This window comes from Manduca sexta, chromosome 15 (assembly GCF_014839805.1).
Source record: "Manduca sexta isolate Smith_Timp_Sample1 chromosome 15, JHU_Msex_v1.0, whole genome shotgun sequence".
In the NCBI taxonomy this organism is placed as follows: Eukaryota; Metazoa; Arthropoda; class Insecta; order Lepidoptera; family Sphingidae; genus Manduca; species Manduca sexta.
Window position 1 is genome coordinate 12920957 of NC_051129.1, and position 18561 is coordinate 12939517.

The window sequence follows — 18561 nt, forward strand, 5'->3', positions numbered from 1 at the left end:
TTTAAAATTTCAACGATCCATTAATTATGTGAAAGAGGGAAGGAAAATCTTAACGAAGATAAAAACGAATTCAAGAGCCGACTGAACCCAATTCGATCAGAAATATCATAATAAAACCGATCGCAGGTTAATCTTGATGCAAATCAAAACAGATTACAATTTTTCCTTCAATATCTTGAGGTAAAATTCTCTGGCGTTTTAATTAAGATTTACGAAAGACGAATCACCTTTAGGCGAAACCGTGCCGAAATATGCAAATGAGAACTAATTATGCGGGGTCAGGCGTTTATCCCGGATGTGCAGAGGGCAAATTTTTGCTCTGTCCTAAGACTGAAATTTACGAACTGGTTTATGAAAGTTTTTTAAGCCGATGTAATAGACGACCGTATGCAACAACGTATTATCTAAACATGGATTTTTTAACAATTTAGATAAGATAGGGCAGCAGTGGCAAAGTGTGCATACAACTCGATTCCTACCGGCTTCACTTTTAGGTTTAATTACGTTTGCCTTAGTTTTTCTTTTCTGTTAAATTGGCCTTGACTTAATGGAACTAGGATAATACTTGTTGTTTACTGATGAACTACACAGATTGGACGACCTGTCATCTTATTGAAGTTGTAATTAATAACTAGTTGACGAATTATCTTAAAAATTGAAAACACTTTATGTTTACTTATATTAATCTAAAATAGATGATGCGATAGTACTTACCCATTCGAACTCACACATATAAGAAACCTATTTCGTGAATACGTGTGGAAATACATAAATATTTAAAATGATCATAATTAGACTCAAACAAAAACCATAAACCTTTGCCCCATTAAGGCCTAAAATACCCGCTAATCCAGTAAAAGAAGTCTCTATTTACATATGGACCTAAGTAAATATCAAATCAAATTGAACCCTTTGCAAATGAGGAGCAAATTCAAAAATTATGCTATGTCACGGACATTTGTTTTGCTGAAATCACACAACGAGAATCGTAAATCGTAATCGGCTAATTTGCCTTATTATATGTGAAGCCACGGTTAACGGGATTTGAATTGCATTCATTAATTCGAAAATAGATGAGAAGTTTGACATATATCATCATAATCAGCCGCAGGGTGCTGAACATGGGCCCCCTCCAAAGATTTCCAGATCGCCCTATTGGAAGCGGCCCGCATCCAGCGACCTCCTGCGAATTTTATGAGGTCATCTGTCCACCTCGTGGGTGCACGTCCGACGCCGCGCTTGCCAGTTCGTGGCTTACACTACAGATCCTACTTGCCCCATTGGCCATCACTTCTACGAGCTATGTGTCTTACTCACTGCCACTTTGGCTTGCTAATCCGATGGACTATGTCGGTGACTTTCCTATATTCATATATACTAGTTATTATTGTGTTTAAAAGCTATTAAAACATTGTTTTAATTTCCTACGCTAAACACAATTACCTTCCACTTTCAATGCATTATGAAACAGGAAGCGGCTAGTTAACGATTTGGATGGAAATAAAAAATCTTTGCCTACAAACGCCAACACTATCATGCAAAATACATAGAAGGTAGGTAAACAAGAGTGGCGAAGGTTGAAATTTTTTAAAAGATAACCCGGTTTAAATAACATTGGCGTCAATTAAGATATCAGGGGCAATTTATGGGAAAACAAAAATTAAGACAACGAATTAGTCTTGATTCGAAATCAACAATCTAATCAAAAAACAATCAATGTTACTACCTACCTACTAAATTACCTATTATGCGTAAATACTTAATTGAAACTTTCGTAAAATCGAACAATAAACGTAGATAATTCTCCATCCATTAACCAATAATATAGTAAGTATTAAAATTATAACCACATCAGCAGCTACCTATAAGTATCAATTTATTTTCAAAATAAAACTGTAAATGTAATTTCCCCCTAAACAAATAGGTATCAAGTTCGCCAAACAGACCAACGGTTTAAGTGTAGGTTATTTGTTAACTTTTCCTTGTATCGTCGTGCTATTTAAATTCAGTAAAATATAATATTTATTTTCTGCTAACAAACATTTTATGTCTAAAATCAAAAACTTATCAGATCTACTTCACATATTTAACCATCTAAATACTAATATATGAAATCACAGACTAATAATATACCTACTTACGTAAAGGTAAGCATCAAACTTATCACAGATAGTCATTTCCATTATAATATACATTTATTTGTAGTTTCTAATTAAAAAAAGCGCTGGTCAACTAAATATAAGAGAACTATCAAAAGGACGTTTGATCGACATAAACAATGCATAGTCGGTTAACGTGAAGCCGAAAAGTCTCGAGTTCCCTTTGCCTATATCTTCCGCACGATTCTGACGAACCACGGCATAGAAAATCATAAAAAAAGCTGCCATCTATACTACAACATTAAGCCGCTTGACAGCAGGTTACCTTGCGCCTGTGGCGTCACAATTTCATTTTGGTAACGGAATTTCTGGAGAACTAAATACAAGGTACACCATCTAACGTTATTTAAAATAAGTAATCGATATCAATTAAATTAACAAACAACGGGATAATGGCCGATAAATGTCATTATTAAGTAGTCATTAATTAATAAGTTAAGCTATTATAATTATTGTTCAGCCGTTTCTGCGTTTACTTCCAGCATCCGAACTTTAGAATATTTTCTCAAATATTCGCATTTTTAATATTATTAAAATGTTGGTGTACATGATCCCAAAAGATGATCCATCAAAATGTATCAATAGGTATAGCGGATATTTCCGCACGTGTGCGACCGCCTACGATCGCAATATCACCCCGATAAACTATAAATAGATAAAAACAGCTAACGGCCCATTCACCGGAACTACGTCACATTAATTACCGGAAACTCTTCATTTCCCCACGTAAAAACTTCCATTGAAGGTCACACTATATCCGGCGTCGGATCGGGTTAAGAATTAGGGCTGACAGCTTAATGCCGTGTCTGGAGAGTTTGGCAAGTGTCGAATAAGGGAGAGGAAAATATTGTACAACCCTAATGATAGGTGAGAGCTACTTTTGCAGAAAATACCTCGCAGGAAATATTCTCTTGTATATAGTAATGGCTATTACTGACGGCTTTGCCCGCATGAAAGTCCTTAACTGGAGTAAAAATTTATAATAAATCCCACCCGAATTACACTAGAGTGAAGGATTAATTCTATCCCTTCCTGTACCATAGGTTTAAGTCCAAAAGAAATAAATAAAACTAAACAAGTGCGTGTTGGTCTTGCACACCGAGAGTTGCGAACAAACTCATAGATAGATTTACATTAATAGAGCATCTAACATTTTTTCTCTATCTAAAAGATAAACTTAACTTTGCTGTTTGATCCCTAGACACGGTTATTACACAATCCGCAAAGAATAAGTTTGTAATGATTAATTCGCTTTTATTGTCATTAACATATCGACGCTGGAAAGCAAACACGTAGTAACCCGCAAAACTAAAATTGTTCACCAGAGCAGAAAAACTATTAATGTTTAAAAAAAATATTATAACTTGCGTTTTTATAGACCTAGAGTTACCGTTTTTGGACACTATATTTATATTTTTGTGCTGAATAAGTTGTATTAAACGCCATTATCCTAAAGGTTGTTTAAAAAAATATTTTGCGGGTTACGACATTTGAAAATATTTTTTCAATCCATTAAAACGTAGTAAATGAAAAGAGTAAATATATGGAACGATGCAAATCACACTTTTTTAGGGAGAGCATACATGTCGTAACCAAAGTTGCTTTAAGCAACATTACTTAGAAAAACGTCATAATAATTAAAATCTGTGAATATTTAGCATTTAGTATGCAGTAAATAGCATTACTTTTCGCATTCTGAAAAAGTGAATGACTTTAAGCGTAAGTCTATTAAACTGGGATTGCTAAATAAACTGCTGTAAGAGACAAAAAAATTGGTTAGTCTACTTTTGAAATGTTTATTAATACAATGAAAATGTACTTTTTAACAAAATGTTCTCGTTTTGTATTTTGTTTTTACATTTGGGCCACAGTTCGACTACTTGACATCGACAAAACAATTCAGTTGGTTTTTATTGGTGAAAAAAAAACTTACAAATGTACACTGAAGTATATTACTTTCCAAAATTATCATTTTGCTCATTTATATATTTAAAAAAACTAAGTCTCGCTTTAGGAACCTCATAAAACCATTTAATGAATGAAAAATACTCAATACCTTCTATGCTAGAAATAGATTAAAAAAAAACTCATAATCAGTTCAATCTTCAATTTAATAATTGTCCTTAATCTCGGTGTCAGGTTAGTAATCTTTAACTTTTGCATTGGTCTTGAAATTTTGTCTCTCAAAATCTCTGCGGCAGTAATGCGATGGCAAAAGGGGCAGACCGAGTACATTTGTTGCTTTTTTAATTACATCCTCAGATGTTTTGTTGTAACCTCCAGCCCTTCGTCATCCATTTTCTCATCCGAAACCGTCGATCATCGTATATAGAGTATAAACCATAAATCTTTGTATAATTTCTATCGTGGCAATCAGGCATGCTTTACATCTATCTTCGCCTTCATTTATGTAAAATTCATGTTTGACTTCTATTTGGGGTAACATTATTACTTCGTCGTTAGACTGACATTCTATTAGCACATTGAGCTATTCAATCTATTCTTCTTTAGTAGCTGCCGAAACCCCAAAAATGGTTAAAAATATTAACAAGTCGTTCTCTTGAAACATGTCCGCAGTTGTTACCACACCACCTTCGACTCTTTCTGTTAATATACGATTCTCCTCTCTTTTTCTTTTCACTATTTTCTTTTATAATTTCAGTCTTCGATTTGGATTTCTCCAATGACTGAATTGAATGCTGAACTTTTTTAGTCTTTTTATTCTTGTTCTGTTTCTTATTCAGTCTCTTATTGTTATTTATCTATTTATCTTATCTAAAACAAGAAAATCTTTAACATTTAATAATCAAACTTTACAGAATTTAATTGTTTAGTCTAATAATTATATTCTTATCATAAGACAATTCATTACAACATTATTTTTATTTGAACTGTTTTGTTCAGAATCACTTGAAAAAGTAGTTGCTTCTTTTCTATTCAATCCAAGACTTGAATCATCCGAAGGAAAAGTTTCATTTAGTTGAATATTATTAACAAAATCTAGGTAAGATTTATCAAAATTTAGTTTTTTTTTTTATCGTCGATTAAAAACATTTTAGGCTTCTCCTCTTGCGATTTACTAAAGTCTGAGACAGAGGCATATCTTATATCATCGTTAGTGTCTAAAAACATGGGAAATTCGGTTTGATTTACGTTTTTTATTTTTCTAAACGTATACGTTTAGAGAAAATAATAAACCAATTGGTTATAACCAACTTCCATATTTTCTCTTTCTTTAAATAACTTTTTAATATTTGCCTGCTGCGTTATTTCTCATTTAGATTCCAAAAATAAGTTTACATTTTATAAAAAATAGTGGTTACTACTGCTTTTTCTTTAGCATTTCCAACCTCAGCTCCAAAGTTACGTTCAACAATTACTTCTACTTCATATGATTCAAGTGTCGCCCAATAAGGACTATTACATTCAATTTTATTTGATTCTATTGAACCAAATCCGTCAGGAGATACTTTGAATAGACCTGATTTTTTGTGGTAAAGCATCATATGTATTTTAACAATGTTTATGTCATCTATGATTAATTTGTTATGATTTTGGCGAGTTTTGTTTCATGAACTGGGCAGTTGCAGCTAAATAATTAATTATAGGGTTTCTCAATTGTTATTTTAAGTTGATGACGTGGAAGTAAAAAGCTGTTCCTCCGCAGTATGATCCTCATTTTATTAGTATACATTTTTTTTTTCTGTAAAACTAATTTTCTATATTGATCTATAATTATACACTTTTTCTTCAAGAGTACTTAACTTAGATTTGTTCGCTATTTTTTTCATATTCAAAACCATCTCAAAAGTTCTCCCGCCACTTTATTCACTATGCTGCCATCTTAAAGAGTACTTTTGTATATTTTAGCGAGATTATCAGTCAATATTTTGGAAAGAATAACTGTTGTGATAAATATATTCTAAATAATTACGGTAACAATTATAATGCTTACGTAGGAAAAAATCCACAAGCAATAAAAGTTCTAAGATAATAACATTGTACTTACTTCACCTATACTCGATTTCATTTTCTCGCTTACTATTTTTCGGTATATAAATTTTCACTACAAATCGTCCGTACACTTCGGCTACACAACCCGCACTAAGACATGGCGTAAGTATCAAAGGAATGTCTACGGCGGCGCTGATCATAAGATGTAAATCCGCAATGTGTTAAGCCTACAATCATTAGTACTATTGTAAACCTAACTTATTTGTTAAATTGGATCCCTGTAAATAGTGTAAAGGTCTCGACCATAAAAACTAAATGCCGTGCAAAACGTAGTAAACACTACTATTTAAAAAATATGCCCACTAAATGCCCACTAAATGGTGTAAACTCAAATAATCAAAATTAACGAGCAACAAACATGTAGTAACCTGCACTGGATATGGAATTACTGATGATGTAAATTATAGGTTTAATGTTTTTATAGAAAATGAATTGTCGTAAGTAACATAACAAAAAATAATAACAGTTTTTTTGTTACTTACAGCGTTTTATGGGATAAAAAAAGGAAAAAATAGGTAAATTTTAAAAATCCTATTTTTGTTATTATTAGTCGTACAATTACTTGGAAAAAACCATTCGACGTGTTTTAATTTTCTAATTCCAATGATGTATTAAAAAAAAAAACCGCACATGTCACTTACTACGTGTTTGCTTTCCAGCGTCGATATGTACATATTACCTGTTTTAAATTTTTCATTTTTCAGGTGCTGTAAGCCTTCTGCCAATTTTTGGAATTCTATGTCAATGAGAAGTGCTCTATATGTTTTGATTCCTTGTGAAATCACAAAATATGCGAATTTATAGAAAATAATATTTTTGTCATTCTACGTTCTGATCACGTGAGTTACAAATTTTATTTTTTCTGAAAGATACCGTAAATCCGATTATTTGTTATAAATATCAACTTGACATGACAACGCATTCATTAGAAAAGGGTCGTGAGAGACGTACAGTCGGCCAACAAAGTGAACTTGCAAGGTTACCTTTTGAGGAACCCTAATAATTAAATAATTATATAATGATGATATTTATTTATTTTTTTACACCTTATATACAAAGAGTATAAAGGCGGACATAATGCTGAAGGCATTTTCTACCAGTCAACCTTTAAGTGGACTATACTTTTATCATCTAAGCTGTACTAATAAACAAATACATATGCATTAACGCATGTGCATTACCGTCGAACAAAGAGAATTCCGTAAGGACGGGAATTTCCAGTCCGATAGAGCGCGCTTGCTTGCTTTAGCAATGAGAAATATATTTTATGCACACGTTACAAATTCTCCGAATAAAATTTTATATTTGAATACATAATAATCAATCTGGGAATACATATGATTAAAAGTTAAAGTCACGCACCTGTATGGGTTGACAAACAAAACTCCTTTCGAAGTTGAAATCATTTTTTTACCTGTTCAACCGGACTTGAATTGAAAAGCCTTGCCATAATACTCTGGTAGGATATTTATATCCGCCAGAATAGTGACCACCGTACACAAGGTGTAAAACAGCGTGGACAAACTTTTGTACATCCGGATCAGGCCAGCATAATTGTATCCACCGGTGAGGAATAATCATTTCTCATCTATTAATGCGGAAGATGATCACGCCAATCCACTTATCATTAGGTGGAGTGGACTTTACAGTGCCAAATGGAACCTTTATTATATTTTATTATGTAGATATAAATTGTTGTATACAATGTTACATATTTTATTATTATAATATATTTTTGAGTCAAGAGGACGCATAGATACGTATTATTTCGTAAGATAAACTTTTATCTGTTGGATGCTTTATTAAATATGGAAGATTTAAGTACCACTTAAACAAATTATGTTTACTCTAAGTGCCTATAATATAAATTTATCTCATAAATAAACATTATTATTTCGTTCATATGAAGTAACCTATCTTACTTTCAGTCTTTGTAAAAACTATGACAGTATAATAATAGTCCAGTCCAATTAACATTTAAGTTAGGAGAAAATCGCATAGAGCTGAAAATTGGTATAGACGTTAAATATGTCTTCACCAATAAAATGTCAAAAGTCCCCGTCGATCCTATGTGTGCATAAAAATTTATTCAAGGTCAAAGGTAAAAAAAGTCCGGTTTTTCCCATTTTTCTCTAAACCAGGGATCTCATCGTAAAAATAGGTGCGTTAAATTTGTAGATCATACAATTTTCTACAACAATTGTTCTTTTTTTTCGTACGAATCACCGTTCGCGAGATATCTCGATTTTAAAAGTTGAAAAACTTATATTCTTCATGGACGTTCGTGTCTATAGCATACACAGCAATGACTGTAGCGGAAACAATGGGGCAAATCCGCGTTCATTTTCAAATGAAATGTATCTAAAACTAGCTATATCCGCAATCTAGCAGGCGCATAAAAACTCTGATCATGCCCCAAACTGTCTTGTTTACGAGGGAATACTGTCAACCTCTAGCCTAATACGGTTACGGCCCACGTGGCGCGATACCGGCTTGGAATATCCGAAATATGTTTTCATACTTTCATGCCAGATAGTGTAACATGTTCACTATCAACATATTTAGGATATGGGTTGGAAGGGGATTTTCAGATTTGGCATATTTGTTGTTCATACTAAAAGCCATTGATGACAGAAGAATCTTCAAGTTTTTTTTTGTTTGCGACAGGTCAGATTATTAATAATAAAAATTTCTTGCTAAAAAACTTACAATTGAAAACATTAATTACAATTACAAATTTACCAGAATATTAACATCACAGGAATTCATTATTATTATGTTAGAATTTAGATGTTGTAACATGTTTCGATGCAAATAGCAAACGATAGAGGACGATGGTTATCTCTGGAGGAGGCCTTTACCTTCGACTGAGAGGGATTCTTGCAATTTTAGTCAGGTTAATATTTACAGGTATATTCCTGCCACGTTATTAATGTCCGCGCGATTTAATTTTAGCGGGTATAAATCAAAGAATGCAAGCATCATCTGACACGTCGCAGTCCACAACCCAATGGCATAAATACTAATTTTTGACTTAAAAAAACTAAATATGCTTAGATTAATAACGAATGGTGTTAATTATCTAGGAAATATGAAGTAAACTACTTCACATTAGGTAAGCAACAATAAAAACCCATAGATTATACGATCTATTGAAGGTCTTGTTAGCTATCTACTGTCAAAAATCCTTTTCACGCTTTTCATTCACAATAGGTACATATTTATACGCTGCTATAAAAAGATGAATTATCAAAACACATATTCACCAGTTGGTAGTTATTACCTTCCAAGAATTGAAGGTAGAATAATGTTTGTTCAAAACATAAACGGCTAACACACATCAAACCAGGCGATGTCGCAACTCTTTAAAATATATCTACCCATATATTATAAAGGTACAAGATTTTTTTTTATCGAGGGGAAAACTGGATGGATGGTTGGAACTGTTCTGTAGATTATGTAGACCTAATATCTACATTCTGGAATATAGCATCGTCTGATCTAACATTAAGCCGAGACCCTAACACAATATACCCACACTGGCATACTGACGAAAACCTGCGGTGGCCTTCTTCGGTGTATAATAGACGGCTCCGGGATATCCTGTTGCACAAAGATAGCTGCACGGAAAAAGATAGAAGACTAGGGTATTAAGAAGAAAGAGAATATTTGATCAACACCCAGGCTCAGAACATTATTGTAAATTATATACCTAAAGATTTGTCCCGATGCGGAGATTAAATATCAATGGCAAATATCAAAGACAACTTATCATCGCTGCGTTAAAGGGTTCGTAAAAATGTTAACGTCTAAAAAAAAACATCATAGCACGTAGAATGATTTTATATATAGTAACAGAAAGTTTAGTTCTAACTTCCGCCGACATGCGCCGTCTCTCATCTCCAATAGCTTATTTATCGCTGCGATATCGCACCACCTTGATGTGCGTCGGCACTCAGCCATATATAGAGGTCTATTTTCGAAGCTTTATGTTGTCATTGTCCAAAGGGGTTCATGAAACTGTCCGGGTCAACCCTTTTAACTCGTTGTGGCTCTAAATAGTATCTATAACGGTATGAAATGTACGCGTGATACTAATATAAACTCGAGCTTTATTTTCGCTTACATAAGCTTTTTTTGGATCTTGTATCTGAATAAATTGAACTTTAATAATAAATATATTTTGTTAAAGTTTTGACGTATTTGTGCGTAGTAAATTATATTTACATCTATAATTATTTTAAAACAATAAGGGCCCGTTTCATAGGTTTCAAGTAAATTTTAATTCACAGTTATATCTACATCTTATGTAGATAGTACTCATTTTATTATCATCTATTTGGGAGTGTAGATTAGGGTAAGACTTTTGTATTTGATCGGCTTACACAGTTATGTGATAAGTAGCATTTACATGTTGTGAAACAATCCCTAAAGTTTGTCCGATATTTACACATAACAGAAATTATCGAAAGAATTGCAATACAAACAGAAATGCAGCGGAATTTTGGCCCACAAATAAACTACGACCCATATTAATATATAGACTTTTTTACCATGAAGTGTGCATAGTAGTGTTGTTATTCCCAAGGTACTCGCGAGCAGAGCCCCAACAACACCCACTACATCGCTAAATAAGAAATGCCTAAGTACCCTCTCACTAGAGGAAATCTTATTGTTTTATATTAAAAGATTTGTAATAAAGACTTAAGTCAGAATCTCTGAGTATAATCTGTTGAACGACAATAGTCTTGAATGGAGTCTTAAGTCGGAAGGATTAGCGCGGCACGCTCTTGGGCTTAACTGATTGGCAAGCGGCCGAGGTAGGCTTTAACCTCCATTCTTGACAATATGTACGGTATTCATTAAGGAAGCTGAATATAAACTAAATATATTATAATCTATATGGCATATATACAGCGATAGGCTCACCCCTTATCACATAATGAGACTGATTACTCACGGCGAGAAGTTGGTGCAGCACTTGCCCCTCTGTCTACCCCTTTGAGGATGAAAGGCGCGCGTGTGTGTGTGTGTGTGTAATTTTTATTATACTATACGATATTATCAGATTTTCCAAGAATGTGGCAAATGTTTAAAAGTTTCAGTCTCCTGAGTATAAATATATGAAAATGTTTCAATTAAACTTAACATGTGTAGATAATTTTAAATTCTAAATAAGTTTAGCTAGTTTTGTGGCAGACTACACATTCATTTTAACAAATTGTCGCCTTTCATCTTCTATACCGAAGTTAGTCTTCTATTATATGCATTCAATGCAATTTGTTCCGATCCACACAAACTTCGTAAACTTCACTCGAAGTATATTTTCTTGACAACTAACAAGTTTAACTTTGGCATGTATTTTCAAAGTTCTCTTTGTTGAATTATTAAATAGTGTTTTCAATAAGGGAATATTTAGATGCCTTTTATAACAGGAGATAATTCTCCTGGTGACAAATAATATTCACGAATCTTGGTTGTGTTTGAAACATTTAAGTCTGCGCGGCGCCTTTGGAAAGTAATGGAGATTGGCAAATACAAGCCGCCGTACGAGACGCCACAAGTTAACATAGTTACTACAACGTAACCGAATTAATTAATATTATAATCATTAACAAGGCTAATTTCGACCACGTCTTCGAATTTTCGATTATTAGACTAGATTAGTAATGAGACCTTTTTAAAAGCTCTCGATAATTCAAGATTTTTAAGGCAATATTATAAATCGATTAATTGAATTTTATGGAGTTGAACCAAGTTACAGCTACAGTGCAATTTTATCACTTCGTAATCACCAGCTTCAAAACATTGCTGAGCATAGGTCTCTCCCAAAGATATCTAGACTCATCTGGTACTAATATGTACGAGCCCTGTATTGTATACTGTCCCACTGCTGGGCACGGGCCTCCTCTTCTACAGAGAGGGATTAGGCCTTAGTCTCACCTGGTAGAAGCGGTCATTTTTAGCATTTGCACAACATAAATTCAACTCAACTAAAACTTACCAATATAAGTGCAAACAGCGGCAGGGGCGCGTGGTGCGTTGCCATCAGAGTGCCAGCTCCTAGACTGATGGTGACCAGCATGGACCCTGCTAGAGCCAGGGCTTCCCACTCCGCCGCCGCCGGGAATAGCGCCAGACATAGCACTATTGATAACACAAACGTTATCACTGACAGAGATGCTATCGACTTCACTTGCGTAGTTAATTCCTGCAACAAAAAAGATCATGAATTTTAGAGCAATAAATTATTCACGGTTTTGACAGCGTGAGTTCGATTTATGCCTTAAAAAGTAGTCTTTGTCCTTTTTTGGGATTCCAATTTAGTCCGTATTTAATCAAAATTCATTTAGTAATTAAGCAGTGAAACCGTAATAATTACTACTTACTTACTTTCACTACTTCTTTATCATATCATATTGGACTATATTTTTTTTTATAAAGACACGGCAAAGCGACTCCACTGTCCCTGATGGTAAGTGGAGTGGGGTCCAATAAAATGTCGATTGACGAGAGATGATTACTCCTCGAGAGTCGATGCAATTATGCCGGCTGATCCCGGAACGCCACACGCTTACGTGGGTCACTATGGCGGGTTATAGCACCTTGTCTACGGTGGTCGCTATCCAAACGTTGGATTAAAATTTAGGCCAGATTCAATGCTATTATTTGGGATAAAAGGCACCTTATTAAAATATTATCATCTAATTCATCAGGACATATCATTCCGAGTGATTGGCAAATTATTACGGTCTAGTAGCTGCTTTGATCCTTTGAAGAATTTTACAGTGACTGCTTCCAATTTCTTAACACCTTTCGTTTGCTCATGCGTAGTTTCAATAAATGTAAGCGTCGAAATCATGAGAAGACCGAATAAGGACACGAGCAATAAGCGAACAAATCTGCCAAAAGCGCCACAACTCATAATAAAACCACCTAGAACTTAGATTTATGAAGCACTGATTGACACTGCACTCCTCACCCCTCAGAGTCATTCGTTAAGTCTCATAATACGTACATACTGGACAATAACAACCCTCGCGCAACGCTTGACGGCAGGCGCGTAGTTACTGTAGGCCTAAGCAGTGAAGTGCACCGAGACTGTCGACGTCAGAGGGTCTCCAGACCCTGACCAGTGATCTTTTTTATTGGCACTTTGTGAAAAGTGACACTGGGCCCTTTTGTTTTTTTTACAGCCTTGGGTACCTAACTACCCCACTGCTGGACGCCTAAAAGTCATTGCGATGGTATGCTGCCCAGTCAGACCTTCGTAAGAGACATTTCATATAGTATACTAACATACCTTTTACTCTTAAATAATACTTTAGTATGGCATCTCTTGATAGATTTTCCGACTGCCCAATATAAATTCCACAATCTATTACATTCTATATCTCCGCATTATCGATTTTGACCTTATTCATATTAGAATTTGCAAATTGTAATTTCTTAAGAATTTAATTTAACTAAAGATATTTACGGCATTTGAGACAACAGTTTAAATCACGGAGCCTTTGTTAAAAATCATTGAACAGTAAAAGTATTTTGTGACGCAACTATCTTTAGGTGGTTCCATAACACTGGAGTAATTAGGCGAAACCAATCAATACGTCGTTAGCCGTAATTTCAGGGACGGCAATAAAGATAGGAATTTCAAGGTCCTGTTGATAGACTGATAAAATAGTTTTTATACTCGCATACAACTGAACGACATGAGACATGGCTTCCACCGCCGCTCAAACCTTCATATTCATTGCGTAACTTCTTCCTTTTCTCCTATCTGTCATTATCCCAGGGTAAAGTCAAGCGGCGATAGCCTAGTTGGGTGTGGAACGGACTACCAAGACGAATGTCCGCAGGTTCAAATCCCAAGGGCACACACCTCTGAATTTTCTAAAATCATGTGTGTATTCTTTGTGAATTTATCGTTCGCTTTAAAGGTGAAGGAAAACATCGTGAGGAAACCTGCACATCTGAGAAGTTCTCTATAGGAATTTCGAGGGTGTGTGAAGTCTACCAATCCGCAATAGGCCAGCGTGGTGGACTAAGGCCTAATCCCTCTCAATAGTAGAGGAGGCTCGTGCTGAACAGTGGGCAAGTATATAATACTGGGCTGATATTATTATATATTATTAATGTGCAGTAAGCACAACAATTCCTTTTCAAGCATGATGCAGAAAAAAAATGTTTTAATCACTACTTACTTAAGTCAACAATTTTTGAAGAAAAAATCGTGTTAGAAAAATCAAGTATCGGATCCAATCATGGACCACATGCCCCCTAAAGCTATACGTCGCCAGACTCAAGGAACGGCATAACACTTAATTACGCGTGAGAAGTTAGATCTCATAATAACAGCAGTTTCACTTCAATATCAGAATGTTATGTCGGTTATATTGAACTTTGAATGTCGCTTCACGGTTATGAGCTTTCGCATTTAATTAAATGGATATTTTAATTACAGTAACAACTGCAATATGAATATACATGGCTACATTTCAAATTAATTCATATTCGTTTAGAAATCATTTATAGTAATGGATTTTATTACACGTCCCTTCAAGTTCTTCTTTATGATATAATTGAAGCCAAGTAATTATTTATGAATATATTTAATGCACTTTTATTCTCCATGTGAAGACTCATCAATAACTATTCCTAAAAATAAACGGTCGCCATAGACGTAATCGGCATGGATTCATTCATTCTCATAGGATCAAAGAACCCAAATAAAAGAAAATATCTTTAACATAATAAGAAAAAAATCACGTTTATGCAAAAATCATTACGCTTTTCTATGTCTAACCAGACTGCATACGTTAATCATTCATTTATCATTCATTCATTCAGTGTACAATACTCTGAAATGTCATAACACACGTCACATCAACTTCCCACCAATACGATAACCGCTAATAACCGGCCTTATCCGGATATAATCGGTTTAATCCAGCATTGTACAATATACAGTGGAGGTAATCACTGTTGAGTAACTTTATTGAGATTGACAATTAGATGGAATTTGATGGGAGGTGTTTTATGACATAGAAGAAGAGCGATTATTTCACCAAATATCATATAATTGTATTGTTCATAGATACCTACAAAACCAAAAATAAATCATAGATCCTTTCGGATTTACTTAGAAAAAACAATATTAAAAGAGCTTATGGAGCTTATCTTATTCACCACTAGCTTCCGCCCGCAGCTTCGCCCGCGTGGATTTCGGACTTCAAAAATGGAGGAGGTGCTCAATTTGTCGGGATGTTTTTTTTAATGTATGGTGGTATATAGGTGGTCCGATTGTCCGGTAAGGGTCTGATCATGGGATCCTGGTGAAATCGAAGGATGTATATAGCATGATTCAGTATTCACGCGTGATGGCTTATTATTAGCATATTTCATGTATAACTTTGGTGTTTCTATACCGATTTCTATGATTCTTTTTTATGGAATATTTAATAATGTTAACTTTTTTAATTAGGGATGACTGAGAGCAGCCCCGGATCTTGAATTTTTTTAAGGCGGGGCAAAATCTGGATAATGCCGCCCCTAACCACCTATATTTTTACTTTTGTCATCATCATCATCATCATTTCGCGCTCCGCGGGAAATAATTTATGTGTGTTATATACTGGTCTAGCTTTTGCCCGCGGCTCCGCCCGCGTTATAAAGTTTTTCAGGCTAAAGTTTTCCGTTATAAAAGTCACGCTATATATTTTCCCGGAAGCCTGTGTTCTTCCCAGGGTCTCAAACTGTCTCCATACCAAATTTTATCCTAATACGTTGGGTAGTTTTTGAGTTTAACACGTTTAGGCAGACAAATTCAGCGGGGGACTTTGTTTTATAATAAATTTTTGTATAACTTTTTAAGAGGAACAATCCCGTCATACATCATTGTTGCATAACTTTAACCGTTTACGCAGCACACGCAACAGAAGCTCTCAAAAATAATATATTTTCCCCGTTTTTGCAACATGTTGAAACTGTTACTGCTCTGCTCCTATTGGTCATAGCGTGATGATATATAGCCTATACCACTCCAGGAACAAAGGGCTATCCAACATAAAAATATTTTTTCAGTTCGAACCGATAGTTCCTAAGATTAGCCATTACTGAACCGCTCCTATTGGGTATAGCCTGATGATATATAACTTATAGCACGCCACGAACAAAGGGCTATGCAACACAAAAATATTTTTTCAGTTCGAACCGGTAGTTCCTGAGATTAGCCATTTCTGCTCCGCTCCTATTGGGTGTAGCGTGATGATATATAGCCTAGAGCACTCCACAAACAAAGGGCTATCCAACACAAAAAGAATTTTTCAGTTTGAACCAGTAGTTCCTGAGATTAGAGCGTTCAAACAAACAAACAAACAAACAAACTCTTCAGCTTTATATAATAGTATATAGAGTATAGATGTCGCAGTAGTCAAAGTTGCGTTAATGATGAGATGTGTATTCGTCTGCCAAGTTTGAATTTCCCGCCCTCTAAATTCGCCGCCCGGGGCACGGGCCCAGGCTTGCCCAGAAAGCTTCGAACTGCTATGCTATCGGGAGCTACACGTGTTATTGTGAGTCAACCATAAAAGATAAATATATGCTGTCGTGGGATATTTTTTATATAATTTTAAGGCGAACATTTCTGTCATACATGATTTCTGTGTAGTTTTAACCATGAAGGTTGCACACGCGGCGGAAGCTTAAAAAATGGAGTAACTTCTCCCGTTTTCCCAACATTTCCCTTCACTGCTCTGCTCCTATTAATTGTAGCGTGATGAAAAGTATACTATAACCAGCACAGGAGTATGAAAAATAATTGTACCAAGTTTCGTTAAATCCGTCGAGTAGTTTTTGTTTCTATAACGTTTATACAGACAGACAGACAGACAGACAGACAGACAGACAGACAAAAATTTTACTAATTGCATTTTTGGCATCAGTATCGATCCCTAATCACCCCCTGATAGTTATTTTGGAAATATATTTCATGTACAGAATTGACCTCTCTACAGATTTATTATAAGTATAGAAGAAGATAGAGACCGTGAAACAGTGGTAATTCCCAAATCACGCTAATTTCTTTATTTAGGGCTGATTTTTCAATCATCAGATAATTTATTCGCAGTAAAACGTACACAAACGATTTACGATAAATGACAGTTGTTTGTATGAAGTTGTCAATTCGTCGCACTTGTATATTCACTCAGGTTATAATTTATTGGATTGATAAATTTTACCTGACGATGGAAAAAATTTCCCTTAGACAAATAATTTAATAGTGTGGCATATTACATAAATATTACTAAATCTGGGTGTTGTTAAAAAATCACAGAATACCAGCAGATTTTTTAAGATTTGAGGTAAAAACTTTGTATGAGCTGAATTAAAAATATATACAATTAGACTAATAGTAATATTGTATTATGGAGCTATATTATCTACGTAATACACGTATTCTATTAATGTAATAACTAATTAGAGCAAATGCTTAAATAGGAATTTGTCAAACGCATTCCGAGCATTCTAGTTCCCTCGCGAATTATTTGATGGTCCATTATTACTTAGCTGAATGAAGATATACAGACAAAGCACTGTTTATTATTATTGTGGTATGTTTTATTAATATTTTGTAGAAGCCACCTAATTGATAATATTACACATTATAAATGCTTCTTATTCGTGCCGTCAAGGTTCAACCAGAAGTCCACCTAGAAAAGAAAACAATATATTATCACGTCTCTTATACTTACTAAAATAGTACTTCAATAACAATAAGTGTCATTAGTAATGTATCTTAACGAGGCCTCTACGTTTTAGATCCATGTATTTCCCGCAGTATCATTAAATAATAAAATCATATCCTCCAAGTGTATTTGCAAAAAGAATTCATGTATATGAACTAATTAAATCTCAAAATAGAGCACCATGTATTCCTTACGTTATGCATCGTGGTTCTGAATAGTTCAAAAACATCTCTATACAGTAACACCATTCGAAACGATCGACATGTGCACGTTTGACGCTCTCAATAAAGCCCGCTCCCATATTCGCATGTCTTTTACAGTCAGCCACTATTCGTTTGAAGGCTGTCGACGAGGCGTTTGTGCAGTGATAACTCAAACTTCCAACTTTGTGTATACAGAGTGTTGTTTTTGGGCGGGTTTCATGAAAAGGTTTTTTGAATGCATACAAATCTGATAGGAATTTTGAATTCATATGTGAATACAGCATGTATTTGTTTTTTATCACCGTGCTAAAGAATTAATGCGGTTTTCTGGATTTCATAATAAACTTCTTGGCACTAGTGTAACAGACTATCTATAAATCAAGATTTTTAGGCATAAATCGAAAAGCCTATACTATTGTACATAAGTATTGCACACCG

At 34.6% G+C, this 18561-nt stretch overlaps 1 protein-coding gene across 2 annotated transcripts in view; it reads right to left on the reverse strand.

Moving 5' to 3' along the window:
- Positions 1–18561, reverse strand: part of LOC115452886 (adenylate cyclase type 2) — a 210285-nt gene that overhangs the window by 129688 nt on the left and 62036 nt on the right. For both annotated transcript variants that reach the window (XM_037438848.1, XM_037438849.1), the window contains exon 3: positions 12178–12384. In XM_037438848.1, coding sequence (XP_037294745.1) covers positions 12178–12384 — 207 coding nt within the window. The remainder of the gene's footprint in view (positions 1–12177; positions 12385–18561) is intronic.